Here is a 16,905-nt window from a genome sequence, read left to right on the forward strand (position 1 = left end):
ATCCCTGGGACCGACATTGGTGAGAGGACTGACTGCTGCTCTCCTCTGATCTCTATCTGAGCACCACGGGCAGGTGTATAAATGTAGTAAAAAGAGTATCACAGCAACTGACATGATTTTTTGGTTAAGAGCACTGGATCTCTTGCAGCAGACTGACTGGGCTTCAATTACAAGTGCTTCAGAGCTGACGGTGATCCCAGTCGCAGGGTATCTAACACCTGCCCTCCATGGGTACTGCATACATGTGATACATGCAGGTGAAACTCATACGTGTGTATACACATATACCCAGGATATCACATTTGAGAATAGTTTCATCTCCAAGGCAATTATGGTTAGTTTTAATAGCAACTTGCTACAAATTAGAATCACGTGAGTAGGAGGTCATTTGAAGTCGGGTCCTGATTGCTGTGAGAAGCCCCGCCCTGACTGTGGGCGGCACCTTCTTGTAGGAGCTCAGATTCCAAAAGGCTGCCGAGTGGATCTGTGCCACCCCGATTCGGAATCCTTTGTTGACAGAGCTAGCATTTCTCCAGAGATTTCTGAACCCACCTGGTGGACTAAACGACTACTGGCTGTCACCCCTCAGTGACAAACAGCTGCTCTGGAACGACTCCAACTGTGGACAAGCCAGCCTCACAGATGAATACTGGCTTCTCAGCATCTCAAGTGTGATTCGGCCCCGGCTACTATTTGGAAATCCACTTAATAAATTATGATATCTACAGTACACATATATGTCTTCATCCCCTTGGTTCTGTTCTTCTAGAGGGCGTGACTGAAGCAGCAGTGAACAAACTGACTTAACCCAACAGTTACACAGCTTCTCTTATCCTGGCCTTACGGAGAATTAGTTAGCCAGGCACACTCATTTGGTTTCAATTGCCTATGGAATACATTAGCTTTCTCCAACCTTACCATGGCCCTGACAGCAAAAGTACTCCGGGTTTTCAAGAGTAAAGGCAGCAGAGTTTCCCAAATGGTCAGATGCATTACATTGTCAGCACTGAGAGATGCATTATTACACTGTTAGCACCCAGAGATGCATTACTGCATTGTCAGCACTGAGAGATGCATTACTGCATCGTCAGCACCGAGAGATGCATTATTACATTGTTAGCACTGAGAACAGGACTCCTGGGGGTAGGGGGCATAGAATAAAACTCACCTCAATACACAGGAATGCAAACAGATCCTTTTACCATGAAGATAACCAAAAGAATAGAGTAAGGGTCCCCCCCCCTCCACTAAATCTTTTGAAGTAGGGTCTTGCACTGAACTCCAAGCTAGCCTGAAGCTCACGCAGCCCAAGCCAGCTTCAATGTTGCAGGAACCCTCCTGCCTGAGACCCCATAATACTGGGGTTATAGGTTTGAGTGACCATGCTGGCCACAGTAATTTTTATAGATAAGAAATGTAACCATTTAATGTTTGGACAGAAAAAAAAATTGACACCTGTGTAAGAAGTAATGCTAAAAACCAACCAACCAACCAACCTGTGGGGGGCCCATGAGATGGCTTAGCATTTAAAAGTGCTTGAGAACTGGAATCCTCTGACCTCCATGCCCGGGCCTGCTCTCACATCCCACCAAACACTATACTAATAAATAAAATGCGCTCTGACGATATACACAAGGATTTTTAAAAAGCCATTTATTTTAAAAAACTGGGTTGTCAAATCACATACACGAGCAGAAGAAACACAACTATTGAAGTGGCCCTGTAATACAGACACCAGTGGGGCGTTCACACAGTACCTGAAAATACAGCTAAAAAAGGGGTCTGCTAAGTACTGAGCTTCAGGCTCCTACCTGACCCCTGGTTGAATGGCTTTAGTTAGCATACAGTGAGAGGTAGAGTCCCAAGTGTAGTAGCTGATGCCTCAGGGCTCCGTTTAAACAAAACAGAAATGAAACGCCATCCCCTCTGAGGGGGAGGCCTTGCCTATCACTTATTTCCTTGGTGCAAACAGAAGCCAAGTTTCCCTCCCCAAATACTTCAGCATTCCCAACCGAAAAAGTGTGGCGTTTTTTTTTTTTTTTTTTTTTTTTAGGCAGTGTGCTGGAGACATTTAGCTTTCTTCACCTTCTGATTCAGATTCTAAGAGAAAAAAAAAGAAAGAAAGAAAGAAAAATCAGGTACTATTAGATTATGGATAAGATTCCAATGAGCAGCCCGATGCTCTGGGGTATATTATGGGTAATACCCAATGCCTGGGATATTTCCCCTCATGTATTAGTTATGTAAAACAGCTACACAAGAGGGCGGAGGGAAAACCCTCCATAACTTTTGCTTCCCAGTGACCTCCAGCTCTCTAACAATGCGGTGAGTCCATGTACATTGTTAAAGAGTATAGTCTTCCCTGGGTCTTCTAAGACCTGCTTTTCATTCGATGTTTCCACCTCAGGCACGACTGATCTGGCGACGGTGCAGAAACCCCTTCCAACCCCACCATGTGTGGCCAAGTGGATAAACTGAGTTTGACTTTATTTTTCTTTTAAAAATGTTATTACCTTGCTTTCTGAAATGAACACTGAGATGTACGCAGAATAGAACGTTTGTGTACGAAGACATAGTAAGATTTTAAGGAGATCGAGAGAGAGATTGAGAAAAAGAGAGAGATTGAGAGGGAGAGGGAGAAAGAAAGAAAGAGAGAGAGAGAGAGAGAGAGAGAGAGAGAGAGACTGACTAAAATAAAGCAGTAAGCATTTGGCCAGTGACCATTAGGGCTGTTACGTGAAGTTACCTTCTTCTGCATTTTGTAACCACTCCACAAATTTCTTCATCTGGTCGAGGAAGACGCTTTTGCCTTTGGCGGCATGTGCTTCTTTATACCACTTCAGTATCGCCTCTTCGCTCAGAACGTCGGCTGCAGTTAGAAAGCAAGGTTGCCAAGTTACCACACGAATGTCATGTTTAAAAATAAACTCTGGGTGTGGGGGCGGTTCTGGAGGTGGCTGAGGAGTTGTAAGCATTTTCTGTAGAATCATGTGGCCAAGAATTCAGATCCCACCATGGATCTGTGTTCAGAAGAAGCCTCTCACCCTAGCTCCAAGGGCATGAGAGACAGGGAGACAGGGATTGGGCGGCTTGCTAAATCCTAGCAGAGCCATGGAGAAACATGAGCCTCTGGTTCAAGGTAAGATGAAATAGAGGACACCTGACTACCTCTCTGGCTTCCATTAGAGCATCTGTCCCCAAACCCCTCCTCCCCAAGCTTGTCTCTAAGCAGCTCAGACTGGTATCTTTACAATCAACTTCCTTATCAGTAAGGATACAGTGCTAGCAACGCAGGTAAATACTAGAAGGAGGAAATATTATTTATTTATTTATTTTGCAAATGAACCAACAATTCCAACAGCTTAGAAAACCATGGATAGATAAATTCTACTGAAACCTGATTATAGTGCAGACTTAGTATGGGCTACATACATGTAATTCCAAGAGTTGGAAGGGGGAGGCCAAAGAATCAGGGATTCAAAGTCATGCCAACTACTCACTGAATGTTAAACTAGGTAGCCCATACAGGACCCGGTAGCCCACAAAGGACCTGGTCTCATAAACAACCAAATGGCTACATTTTCTTTAAAGAAGACTTTCTTTTTGTTGAGGAGAAATAGGCAGCAAATAGACAAGGTGGAGGCAGGGTGTAGGGATGAGGCCAGCAAGTAGATAAAGACCTTCAGGGGTGGGATTGATAGATAACCCAACCTTCTACTTCTTTTTTTAAAAATTTGATCTCAGGTGACTTACTTATCTGCTTATTTATTTAACGTCTAGGATTACACTGTAGCTGTCTTCAGACACACCAGAAGAGGGCATCGGATCCCATTACAGATGATTATGAGCCACCATGTGGTTGCTGGGAATTGAACCAGGGACCTCTGGAAGAGCAGACAGTGCTCTTAATCACTGAGCCATCTCTCCAGCAAAATTTATTTTCGTTGCTAGTTCCTAACTGTAATTTTGCTTCTGTTATGAATTGTAATGTAAATATCTGACATTATCATGAATAGAGGATCCTTAAGGAAGGGAAAATGAAAATGACAGTCTCCAGACTCTGCCAGGATCCTATAGAATTTTTGTCCCCTGGAAGAGTCTAATCCATTACATGTACTGTTAATGCAATATTGATAGATCCTTCTAATGACATATTTGCAATTATAATATTGACTGATAGATATCACAGAAATTGTTGAATATAGACAGTATTCATTTAAAACACCAGTACCATTTTAATAACAAAAACATTTAGTTTTCTTTCCCTTTCTTTAAAAACAACAACAACAACAAAACCAGGCTTTTAGAAAGGGCTCTTAGATTAAATTGAAGAAATGGGGAGGGAAGAGGCACTGGAGAAGTGGCTCAGTGGGTAAAAGCCTGGGCTGATCCTCAAGAGGACCCAGGTTCAATTCTTAGTACCCGTGTGACAGTTAACAATCATCTCACGTTCCAATTCCAGAGGACAGGATGTCCTCTCTGGCTTCCATGGGAACCGAGCACACACATGGTGCATAGACATACAGACAAAACACTCATTTATATAAAATAAATAAATGCATGTGGCTGGTTTAGAAAACAGGTGTTTTTCCACTTAAAACAATCATTTAATGCACTACACTTTACAAATTAAAGATGTCTAGACTTATTAATTTATAAGTGCTCCTGTAACAGTCATGACCCTACAGAAGTATTCTAATCCTCCAGCCTTTTTGTTGCTTCTACTCTCAGCTTTCCACAGCCTGAACCACCAGTCCAAGCCCATTTTTCAAAAAGGGAAAAAGCCATGATGTTGGCCTTAGGAAGTAACCTGTTGCTATTCAAGAATGCTTTGCAGTAACTTTTCAAGAATACTAATTAGGGTTTGAAGAACCTCATGAACGGTCCATTGTCTTTCAGACACTACTCATTTTAGTATTTTGCAAGTCCTTTTGATCGTGATCCCCTCCACCCCTTATCCCCAGGAATATAAGAATATTCAGCTGTGTGCCCAGTCATATGCAGTTTTTGTTCTCCCTCTCTGCCCTGAACTACTATTCTTATAAAAAAAAAAAAATACATCATAAGATGCAACACTTATGGGAAATTGACAAGTATATAAATGGAAACGTTGTTCTTTCCACACATGAATGAATGGGGATCAGACAGAGAGCCAGACAGCTGATTCACCTGCTGCTCAGGGGTGTGGCTTGCAGGTCTTCTGAAGGCAGAGCCTATGCTTCTGTTATAGCTGCCCAGAGGGGACAAAAGTAGCCAGGCACACACTAAAATGGGTCAGTGACAGGGACGGAAATGATACCAAAGGACTGGCAAAACCACATCAAATATATCGACTGCTAAAATCACCGAACAGTACAACGGAGAAGTCTGAGAAGCTAAGAACACCATTCATCAGCAAATATTTCTTTGAAAGATCAAATCTCCAGCCCTAGGCACCTAAAGCCACTAACTGAGACAGTTAGGCACACGTGGATATTAAAAAGCTCAAGAGGGCTAGAGAAATAGCTGTGGGTAAGTGTGCACTGTTTCTCTGTTTGCCCTCTGAGATCCTTTGGTTCCCAGTACTTACAAGTCATGACTGACTCCCTACACACCTCCAAGCCTACACTCCTCCTTCTGGCCTTAGAAGGCATCTGTATACATAGACTGGTGCAAATAAATGCCCTTAATTCCAACACAGGGGACAGAGAGGCAGATGGATTTCTGTGGGTTCAAGGCAAGCCTGGTCTACATAGTAAGCATTTTTCTAAAACTAGGTTTTATTCTCTAGCTCAGGCTGGCCCTGACCTTGTAATCCTCCTGCCTCAGCTTCCTCAAGAAGCGGGGGATTACAGGCAAGAGCCACTGGGCGTTTTTGTCCTACTAAGAAATAGTGGAGGAAGGGTTTGTTAAAACCACGAAGCACACGGTGTTCCCTTAGGCTAGATGGTATATTTTCCTTCCATCTTGCAGTTTAGAAAGTTAGGAACTCCTTTGTGTATGTAATTTCCAGCTCTGAACAAGGGAGTGGCCACATAGCAGGCATTCATTATACAGACAGCAGACAAACACAGGAAACAACAAAGAGGCCGAGGGAGACTTAACTTTGCAACATGTTATCTTTATAGTTAAACCTAAAATCCAGAACTGTATATTAAGAGTGTCACACAGGGGAACAAGTCAAAGAATAATTAAGTCTCCCTCCCTCCCTCCCTCCCTCCCTCCCTCCCTCCCTTCCAGGAACTCGCCTTGTAGCCCAGGCTGGACCTGATCTCACAGACATCTGTCTGCCTCTGTCTCCCAAGTGCTTAGTCTAGAGGCATGCACCACCACTGCCTGGCTCATTTTTTTTTCTTTAAACCAAACCGAACCAAACCAAACCAAACCAAACCAAACCAAACCAAACCAAACCAACAACCAAAATCCTTAGAACAAGAAATGCCCTTTTAGGAATATGTGTGGAAGAAGGCACAGAGTTTAACCTATGAGTTTTTTGTAAGTAAAATGCAGCTGGGCACAGTGGGGAGGAGAGTGCCTTTCATCTCAGCATTTGGGAGGCAGAGTCAGGGGGAAAGCTCTGAGTTCAAAACCAGTCTGGTCTACACAGAGTTCCAGGACACTGGGGATACTGGGAGAGACCCCTATCCTTTACCACACCCCCCAAAAACAGCAAGTCTTCAGAAGCCAGAGGCACGGGAACCTTGGAGGTCAGGTTACTGCGGAGGCAGTTGTGAGCTCCCTGATGTGGTTCTAGGAACTGAACTCATGGCCTCAGCAATGCGCACTTTCAAAACTGCTGACCCATCTCTCAACACCTTGGACTGCAAGTTCTCCAGAGCTAGAGAGAGCTTTAAACTCACTACTCATCCAGCCTTTCCAGGCACAATACAAGAACATCTAAGTCCTCATATCTATCTGCTACTGTACAAGTGCCCGCTGTGTAAAATAATAGTGAAGTGAAAAAAAAGGATAAATAGGGTAACCTAGCAATACTCTTAATGGTGGCAGGAACAACCATTTTTCAGGGATTTCTTGTTCAAGAGAAAATAAGGAGTACTTTACTAAAAGAAAAAAAAGTATGTATAAATCTTACGGAAAATTATAAAATTACCAAAAAAAATTTACTATTTTAACATCTCAATAATATATACTTTTAGGTCTCAATCAAAAAAAAAAAAAGGAGGAGGAGGAGGAGGGGGAAGGGGAGGAGGAGAAGGAGAAGGAGGAGGAGGAGAAAGGAAGAAAAAGAAGGAGGAGGAGGAAGAGGAGGGGGAAGGGGAAGAGGAGAAGGAGAAGAAGGAGGTGGAGGAGGAGAAGGAGAAGGAGAAGGAGAAGGAGAAGGAGAAGGAGAAGGAGAAGGAGAAGGAGAAGAAGAAGAAGAAGAAGAAGAAGAAGAAGAAGAAGAAGAAGAAGAAGAAGAAGAAGAAGAAGAAGAAGAAGAAGAAGAAGAAGAAGAAGAAGCAGCAGAAGAAGCAGCAGCGAAGAAAAACAATCTGAATTTCCATTCAAACCAGGAAAATAAATGTGATGCAGGAGCCTTTCTGGGTACAGACATGACTGGCTTCAGGTTACTTTTTGAGCTGACTGACTGCCCAGTCAGTGGAAGGACCACTGCCTTTTATATTCTAGGTGATTTCATAATTTCAGGCCATCACGCCATAGAATTTGGGACTGGAGACCAGTCAGTCCGTCAGTTTTAGCTTTTGTCATCGGTTGCTATGAGGAGCATCCTGAGAAGGATGCTGGCGTTAGTAGGTACAGAGAGAACTCGGCACTCCATCTGCCACTTCCTGCACCCTGCCTGCTCTCCACAAACCTCGTGTGTGAAGGCTTGTCCCCCATCTCATGGGGCTATTACAGGTGGTAGACCCTTTCGCAGGTAGGGGCGGTGGCAGAAATAAGGTGCTTGGAGTGGGCCTCTGAAGGCTGTGCCTGGCTTCGGGTACTGGTCTCTGCTTCCTGTGAACATCTTCTGCCACTTGCCTACTACTATCATGGTTTGAAACCAGTGACACCATTTTCTTGAATGAACATTTTTTTTCTACAAGTTACTTCTGTCAGGTACTGTGGTTACCACAATACAAAAAGAAGCAAGGGCAAACTGCTGATGTTGCTCCTAGTAACAGGTCATCTCTCTGTGAATTAAATAAAATAGAAAAATGGGGGCTGTTTTAGAGAAATTAACATTTAAGCTATGGTGCCTCACACAGAAAACCTTTCAGTAATGCAGTGTTTGGTTGCGGATGCAGAGGGTAGAAAGCAAACGCAGAGCCCCCTTTCTCAGCCTCAGATGAGTCGGCTGTGGTGTGGGTGGTCAGAACTGCTGGCGAGGTGCTGGCAGTATAACCTGAACAGTTCTTTAAGGAAACTCATTTTGTACAAACGAGGGGGTTGCTGACAGGTATGTATGCACAGCATGTGCAGACACCATATCAGAAGAGGCTGTCAGATCCCCTCAATCTGTCATTATGGATAATGGCAGACCACCATGTGGGCGCTGGGTACTGAACCCAGGTCCTCTGCAAGACCAACAAGTCTCCCTAACCACTGAGCCACCTCTCCAGCCCCCAGAATTTTCTCATTTTTATTTATGTAGACTGGTGTTTTTGTCTGCAATCATGTCTCAACATCATATGCATGCAGTGCCTGAAGAAGCCAGAAAAGGGGGTTCATTCTCCCAGGGAGCTGGAGTCATGCACAAGTGCTAGTAACTATATGGGTGCTAGAATTGAATTTGGGTCTTCTGCAAGAGCAGCCACTCAGTGCTCTTAACTGAAGTTGAGTCTCCTCTCTAGCCCCAGGTTTAGTTTTAATGAGACATTTTGGTGAGCCTCAAATTTAAGGCACTACTAGTATCTTTGGTCCACATCCAAACAGAACTAATGATGAATAATCTCAAATGAGATCTAACAGTTACTAAACTTTTTTTAAATTTTAAATCAAATTATACTTAGTTTATTTATTGTGTGGATGCTACAGTGAGTCACGTGTGGAGATCAGAGGACAATTTGTTGGTTCTCCAGTTCCACCACGTGCGTGTCAGGGATCTAACGTCAATTGTCACCTTTGGCAACAAGTTCCTTTATCTACTGAGCCACCTCCCTGGCATGGCTACTATACTCTTTTACTAAAATAAATATTACAAAATACCTCACCGTCTTAGTTTAAGTTTCAATTGTTGTGATAAAACAATGACCTTTAAAAGCAACTTTGGGAAGAAGGGGTTTATTTCAGTTTACAATTTGTAGTCTGTCATCCAAGGAAGTCAGAGAAGGAACCTGGAGGTCCTATGCTGCTTACTGGTTTGTTCCTCATGGTTTACTCAGTCTGTTTATTTATAGCATACAGGACCACTGTGCTAGGGGTGGCACCGTGCAAAATGAGCTGGGCACTCCTACATTAGCCACTTGTATTAAGAAAATGCCCCAGAGGTTTGTCCACAGGCCAAATTGGTATGGGCATTTTCTAAACTGAGGTTCTTTTTTCCAAGTGACTCTAGTAGTGTTAAGGTGACTTAAAAGTAGCCAGTACACTTATCGTTCTGCAAACATGAATGTCACCCCCCCCCCACTGGTGAATAAGATGAATTCATAGTGAAATGAATTTTCCACTAAGCATTTAAAAAATAACTATCAATCATGTTAAAAAAATTTGCAACACGAAGTCTAAAGTTATTATTCAAAGTAGACGACTTTGCTGGGCAGGTGTGAGAGACGCAGCTGTCCATCACCCTAATTAAGGTGATGAGGGGCTGGGTGGAATAAAGGAAATGGGTAGGAGTTGGGGGTAGGGGCAGGAAGGGGACATGAGTGGGTAACAGGACATGCGTGAATATGATCAAAATCCATCATATGTTCAATTGATACTAGTCAAAAAACTAAGAAAGATACAGTAGGCAATTCTGAAATCACAAAGGGAAAGTAAGGGCTTAGCTTATATTACTTTATATATGTGATATTATGCCACTGCCACTTATGCATGTAACACCTCTAATGGGCCTTCTGCAATGCTCAAAATCTATCTCCCAACTGCTCCTTTCCCCTCACAGAACTTGCAATCTGGCCCTCGGGCAGCCGAACATCACTTCTGTATGCTGTAGGTATGGAGACGGAGATCAGCTAGAGCGCTCAACACTCATTTTTAGTGCTAGTTGTCATGGCAACCTAAAGCCTTATAAATACAATAAAGAGACAGTAAATGCGACTATTTAAAAATAGCCTTGCCTTAGAAAAACAGGAGAATGGCTGGGCCAAATAACTAAAATGTCAAGCGAAAGGCTAATTATTGCAATAATTTTCAAGTCAGCCTTATGGCACCTAAATGGGTCTGAAGGCAGTATATATAGCATTTTGATAATCACTGTTATTACAGCTAATTGTTTCAATTCAGAAGAAGACTCAATTATCTTATATAATTACGCTCGTTCCCTATAGCCAAGAAGCAACCAGTTCATCCCGTCTATGGCAGCTTCTGACCAGTAAGAAGTGTTCAGGTGTCTAACTAGCAAAGGCTCCTGGTGCAGGGCATCCTGAGCCCATGCCTTCTCTCTTTCTGTGACATGGCCAACCTCCAGAACCTTCCCCAGTTAGCATCTGTGGTGTTCCTCCCTAAGGACAGGCTTTGACCTCTGCCTTACGCACCTCTGTTCTCACAGAGCTTCAACAAAGACAGAGGCACAGGGGCGGAGCATGGACGGTACCTTTATAAAAGAGAACCACGATCTTCTGGAAGGCTTTCATGAAGTGGATGTTGTCATAGCAGTATTCCTGAACCTTCTGCAGGAGGACAAGCTCTGACTGGCCTTGGGAACTGAACACGGCCAGCAGGGGAGCGTATTGCTAGAACAGAGCAGAGGGAAAAGGTGTGTGACCTGGAGCCAACACTCTTGGAATCTCAACAGCGCCTTGAAGGCCCCTTTCGCGGTTAGTATGTTATGTCCAATTAGAGTGAATTTTATACCAGTGTATACTCTAGTCACTGTACCCACTAAGGAGACCAAATACGACTGTATTACAAACAACTACACAACCCTTGGTATATATTGGGAACTGTGGAATTGAAATCACATCTTCACAGGCTATGGTGCAGGCCAGCTCTACCATGAGGATGGTGGGAAGCTAAGCCTTCCCCGTGTCCCAGGCACCGCAAGCCACCTGAAGGATCTCTTTCTGTTATTCCTGAGTCCCAGATATCTTTGGCTTTCCGTTAGTGCTAGAGAGCTTTTTCTAAGACCTACTCACTTCCCTTTCGTGGAGATGTTCCCATCTGGAACAGTGTTCCTTCCCCTGACCTCACAGACACTGAAAATCGTCATCCATGGCCACTTAGGTCACAATCTGACCTCGACTTCCTAATTGAATTCTCCATGCAAGATCTCCTACTGTTTCTGCTCGCCATAGTGCCAGGGCATGCTGTACCTCAAAATAGTCAACTGACACAGTCAATTTACTTCTCTAATCCTAATGTCTATTCATAGCTTACTTAAATCAAAGATTCTGGCTTCTATTTTTCCCTATGGAACACAGTCGATAATTAGCTCACATTTCTTGTTAATGTATGATGTTACAGGTGACTGTATATTTCCAATGTCTTTTAATGAGAACCCATCTGGAGATGTTTCATGCCTAAACATTTTAGGCAGCGGCAGATTTGAGAAGGAAAATGACGTAGCCAGGGTTGGCTCTGGGGAAAGGCTCTGCATTCACTAGCTCTTTCGTTTCTCGTTATTTGTGACAGGGTCTCACGTAGCCCGGACCGGCCTAGAACTGATCTGCATGATGCCACCTTCTCAGTGCTTGGGGTTTCAGGCATGCGCTGGCTCTACCCGTCACACCGTCAGGAGGTGCAGCTGACCCGCCTCAGAGCTGGTTCCCTTCAAATGCCCGTTACCTTCAGGTGCTTAAGAGCCTGCTCTGCAACCAGCTCCTCCTTCTTGTTCCATTCCACAGCGTTCATGATGCAGGTCCACAGCAGCCCGATCACAGCTGTCTCCGGAAGGTCGTTCCTTTTCATTTCCTCTTTGACATAAAGCACCACCTACGTTTCATGGAAAGAGAGTCGGAGAGGAACAGCAGATCAACTGTAAATGCTGGGGCTATTTCTCTCCACGGCCTGGGGCAGGGTGGGAAATCCTGGGCTCGGCCGCTCCATCCCTAATACACATCCTTCAATGATAAATGAGAAGTATAAAACCTCAACTTAATTCTTCACAGACGCTGCTAGATGACATAGAATAAGAGAAAGGCTTAGCTTCCTGGACAACCATTCTATGGGGGAACCCTTTGGGTCCAGCAGAGTAGGGCACTTGAGTCAGGCTGACTTATCGTGGGAGCGAAGTAAGCAACAGCTCTGTGAATTTTTCTGTTGCTTAAAATTAAACTTCTTGATGGGTGTGCCTTGGGCCTGCCCAGATCCACTCTCTACAGTGTATCTTTTCAGTCCTGCTCTTGAGATGACTCTCCCACCCCATCTCAGTGAAAAGCCAATAGGTAAAGAACCTGAACGCAAAGGCACCACCCTCCTCCTTCCCCTCCTCACTTTCCAGACAGGGAACCTCGATAAATACACGAGGGTGACCTTGAACTTACTGCTCCTCTCTTCACCACGTAGCTGCTGAGATTAGCAGCCATATCTGGTTTATGAGGTACTGACATTGAACTGAAGGCTCCCATGTACCAAACAAGCTACACCCCAAATCCTGTCACTTTCTTTCCTCAATTCACGTCAATCCAGTGTATTCTGCAATTAGCAATACATCCCTTCCTCTCCCTTACGGTGAGAAGATAACTGTGTTCTTTACTCCTGAGCTGAACTTCAGAAACAGAGGACTGGCTGGGTAGCTTTAGAGAGAAGTGGCAACCCAAGGCTCAGACCTGCCTGGGATCCTCGAATGACTAGGAACAGGGATTGCTGTGGTGTTCCTTGTAGCTCACACCTCACCCTGTGCGTATGACAGTCAAGCACAGCTCTAGTGTGAAGAAAATGGCTGCAGCCGCTGCAGACTGAGAGAGCGTTTGTTGTTCTAACACCTCCACCTGGTGGACACTTAGCAGTTTGAGCTTCTGCAGCCCCCACTCTCCCGAGAAGCCAGGTAAGGCTCAGAGTACAGCAGATACAGCTGAAACTCGAGGATTTGGGAGTAGGAGGAGGACTCCCCAGCTAAAGTTTGAGTTTATCATGTAGAAAGGGTGGTTTTTTCTTTCAGCTTAAACAATGCCTTTCCAGATGCATAGCCAGTTACTGCTCTCTAACACATGGCAAACCATGCTTAAGCACGGTTCCAAAACCGGTAGCCTTTACAGAGCTCTTATAACGGGGTACATAAGATGCTGGCCCAACTGATCTTTCCCTGTGTGGATTTGTGTTTTCTTCTTCAAAGGCGCTGGAATATAGCTCAATGGTGGGGCTCTTGTTGTGTATGCACACGGTCCTGGGTTTGACTCCAGGGGCCATGGAAATAGAAACAAGCAACACGTTCATACCCAGTGATGCAAAATGCCCACACCTTGACACTAAGTGCTAGTTAATGCTTGCACCAGGTAGAGAATCGACAGTTCAACAGAAGACGTCACTGTGTGGGAGATTTTACCAGCAGAGCGCTAAGTCTGCATGTTGATAATCATGGCAGCCTGGTGAAAATGAGCAGTGTGAGCCAAAATAACGTCAGCTTCTAGAACACTCCAAAATATAACAAAATAGGATTTTGAGTCAGTACTTTGAGCCAACTTCAATGTTAGGAGCAAGGGAATAGTGTATGGTAACACACAGGAGGGAGGGGAAGGCGAGGGAGGGGATGCGGGTTGCCCTGGTGCTGTTCCTATTTTGATGCTAATTACTCTTCCCCAAGAGGGGCTGCCTAGGAGAGGTCAGGACCTTCTCCCCATTTTAACTTGTAAAATAAAGGCTAGAGCTGGTGATTGGGCAGGGGAAGGGAAGGTGGAGTTGGGGAGGGAGGGGGGAAGAAGGATAAAGGAGGAGGAGGAGGAGGAGGAGGAGGAGGAGGAGGCGGAGAAGGAGGAGGAGAAGGAGGAGGGAGGAAGATGGAGCTGAAGCACGAGGCCTGGAGAAACTGCAAGTGATAAGAGATCTCATAGCTGGGGAATAGAGCAGTGCAGTGGTAGATCTGCCTAATCTAGGTGCACAGCTTGTATTCATACTGAGTTGCGTTTTCTTTTCACCGGCTTATTTGGGTTGGGGAATTTACCACAACAGGGGAAGCTTATGTTATATGACCTATATAACTCTACGCATGCACGCACCAGCATGCATAGTTTTTTGCAGCGTTGGGGATGTAAACCATGGCCTTGTGAATACTTCTTCAGGTGCTCTATCATTGAATACACCCACACCCATCATGTTTGTTGAACTGGAGTTCACCATGGTCTCCTAGCTCCCTGACGGGCTCCAGCCTTACCCTGTATCTGTGTGTGTTGTGCAGGAGTTCAGTACACGGCCTCTTACCTCCTTGATGGGGCATTCCTGAGACAGTCGCTCTTGCAGCTCCTTCTGCAGTTCCTTCCTGGTGCCCAGTGACTGCTGGACTCGGAGAAAGTCTGACAGCTCCTTCAGTCCCGCGTCAGTGAAGTACTTGGCGAAATGATCCACACTCTGTCTGTTCACTGGGAAGAGTTCCTGAGGGAGAAAAGGAGGTGTGTAAAGTACAGCCTATTCAGACGAGGAAGGAATTCTCACACTAATGTCACTTGTGATCTCTCACATTCAGATGAGGACTAACATATTCCTATACAGTGACTTTTAAAATAAGATGGTTTTATGAAAAGGATTGAGCAACGCAGACAAACTTGCTTTGCACACTGTGCCCATCCATCTTTTCTCCTTTTGCTTTAATCAATGACAGCACAGGGCTAAATTTGTCTGACTACACGAATTCGATAAAACTCTGAGCAGCATTTGAATTGTTTTTAAATTGAGAAGAAAACGGACACAAGTTAGCTGTTCGCACTGCTTCCTTAATTGAGTTAACAGGGCTCTCTCCGCAAGGCTGAAATGATTGGAAACAGTAGGAGAAAAACCACTTGTCTCCAGGGACCTCCACTCTCATTCCAAGTAAATGCTGCGGCTATTCCAATACAGCGAGGGAGCAATGGGGGACTTCACCATTCTACACTGAGGGTGGCTCTCAACTAAGGTCTGAGTGAGACCCAATCTGAACTTACCTCATCAACTGCTCCAGTTCTTACATAATTCAGATGGTGCTTTTTTTTTTAAATTTTTTTGTTAAAACAACAACAACAAAAAAGAGCAGAACCCCATAGCTGCTTTGATACCATCATCATTACATCTTACCCTATGCAGCCTGGCACCCTCTCGGTAACGCTTACTCACCGTCTAATCCTGTGTGAAGTCAGCAGCCAACTATGAAATGCAGGCAATTTTCAACGCTCTCACATTCCCCCCAATTGCCGGCAAGTCTAAACACCTGGCATGTGCTTTGCATTGGTTAGATCTGCCCGCATGTTGCCCAAGGCTCCGTATTTCCACCTTAGTGTTAAGAACTGTCATGGGGCCGCCACTGAGGAGAGGAGCAGAGCAGAGGCTGCTGGGCCAGGACTCAAACCTCAACCTTCCCATATCATCACCAGCAAATTTCCCTTGAGTCATATCTTGTATTTCAGAACAAGAGCCAATGGGAAAATCTATCAAATGGGCATGCATATCAAAACCACTTCCCACCACAATGAAACTTCACTGTTAATATTTACAGCATCACCAAAGACCTTCCAGATTTAGGGGGAAGGGACCCATTTCATTTTATGGAGTGGTCCCCTCTCCTCCCAGAGAATCAAACTGTATTGGCACTTCCTTTAGATTAGATTGTTTACAATAAAAAAAAAGTATTTCTAAAAACAAAAACTATCTACCTATCTATGTATCTATCTGCCTGCCTATCTATCTATCTATCTATGTATCTATCTATGTATCTATCTATGTATCTATCTATGTATCTATCTATGTATCTATCTATCTATGTATCTATCTATGTATCTATGTATCTATGTATCTATCTATCTATCTATCTATCTCCCTCCCTCCCTCCCTCCCTAGTCATCTCTCTCTATCTATCTAGTGTGTTCACACATGTGTGGGTCCTCAGAGGACAGCTTGTGGAAATCTGCTCTTTCCATATGTGGGTCCTGAGGAGTCAAACTCAGTTCTCAGGCTTGGGAGCAGGCCCTCCTACTCATTTATCCATATTGCCAGGCCTGAAGTAGAAATGCATCACCAAACACAGCAGCTGATGTGGACTGTATAGCTAGAACTATTCAAGGACAGTGCTGTTGGGACTAAAGTCAATATTGGCTCCACAGCTCAGCATAACCACTGAACATTCTCTGTCAGGAAGACAGGACTGCAAAATGGGATCTGATGTTGTGCTCAAGTGCATGTCAATCATACTGTTCACAGTTCACTTATGAAGCAGCTGTGGCTTCAGGATGCGTACCCTCATTACATAGGCCTCCCGACTACCAGAAGTCTGTATTAATTACTACTCGACATGATCTGTTTTCCTCTAGCTTTTGTCTATGTTGTTTTTTCTCTCTACAGTGTTGGACCTTGACTTTTCCCTTTGTTTTTGACTTTGAGGTAGAGTCTCATGAAGGTAGGCTTCGGTCTGGCTATGTACCAGAAGACTAGCTTCAAACTCAGGGTAATATTCTAGCCTCTGCCCCCAGTGTTAGGGTTCTAGACATGTACCACAGTGACACTAATTCACCATTAAAAAAAAAAAAAATGCATGTTTTAGTTGTGTGTAGCCCATTCCCTTGAAGTTGGATGTTACCTCATAAAAGCCAGGGTCTGTCTGCTGTCCTTCAATTATCCCCATTCCCAGAATTTCTGGCCCACAATAAACCAAAAACAAACTCAATGAATAAATAAAAGGTAAGACCACTTCACTTGTCCTTT

General features: G+C 44.3%; 1 protein-coding gene across 1 annotated transcript in view; it reads right to left on the reverse strand.

Moving 5' to 3' along the window:
* Positions 1 to 1,634: 1,634 nt before the first annotated feature.
* Bzw2 (basic leucine zipper and W2 domains 2) overlaps positions 1,635 to 16,905 on the reverse strand; it is a 57,987-nt gene continuing 42,716 nt past the window's right edge. Inside the window, exons 8-12 of the mRNA XM_032907657.1 lie at positions 14,440 to 14,610; positions 11,869 to 12,015; positions 10,679 to 10,817; positions 2,747 to 2,869; positions 1,635 to 2,100 (exon numbers count right to left, since the gene is read on the reverse strand). Coding sequence (XP_032763548.1) covers positions 2,072 to 2,100; positions 2,747 to 2,869; positions 10,679 to 10,817; positions 11,869 to 12,015; positions 14,440 to 14,610 — 609 coding nt within the window. The 3' untranslated portion in view covers positions 1,635 to 2,071. The remainder of the gene's footprint in view (positions 2,101 to 2,746; positions 2,870 to 10,678; positions 10,818 to 11,868; positions 12,016 to 14,439; positions 14,611 to 16,905) is intronic.

The sequence above is a fragment of the Rattus rattus genome, chromosome 7 (assembly GCF_011064425.1).
Source record: "Rattus rattus isolate New Zealand chromosome 7, Rrattus_CSIRO_v1, whole genome shotgun sequence".
Lineage (NCBI taxonomy): Eukaryota > Metazoa > Chordata > Mammalia > Rodentia > Muridae > Rattus > Rattus rattus.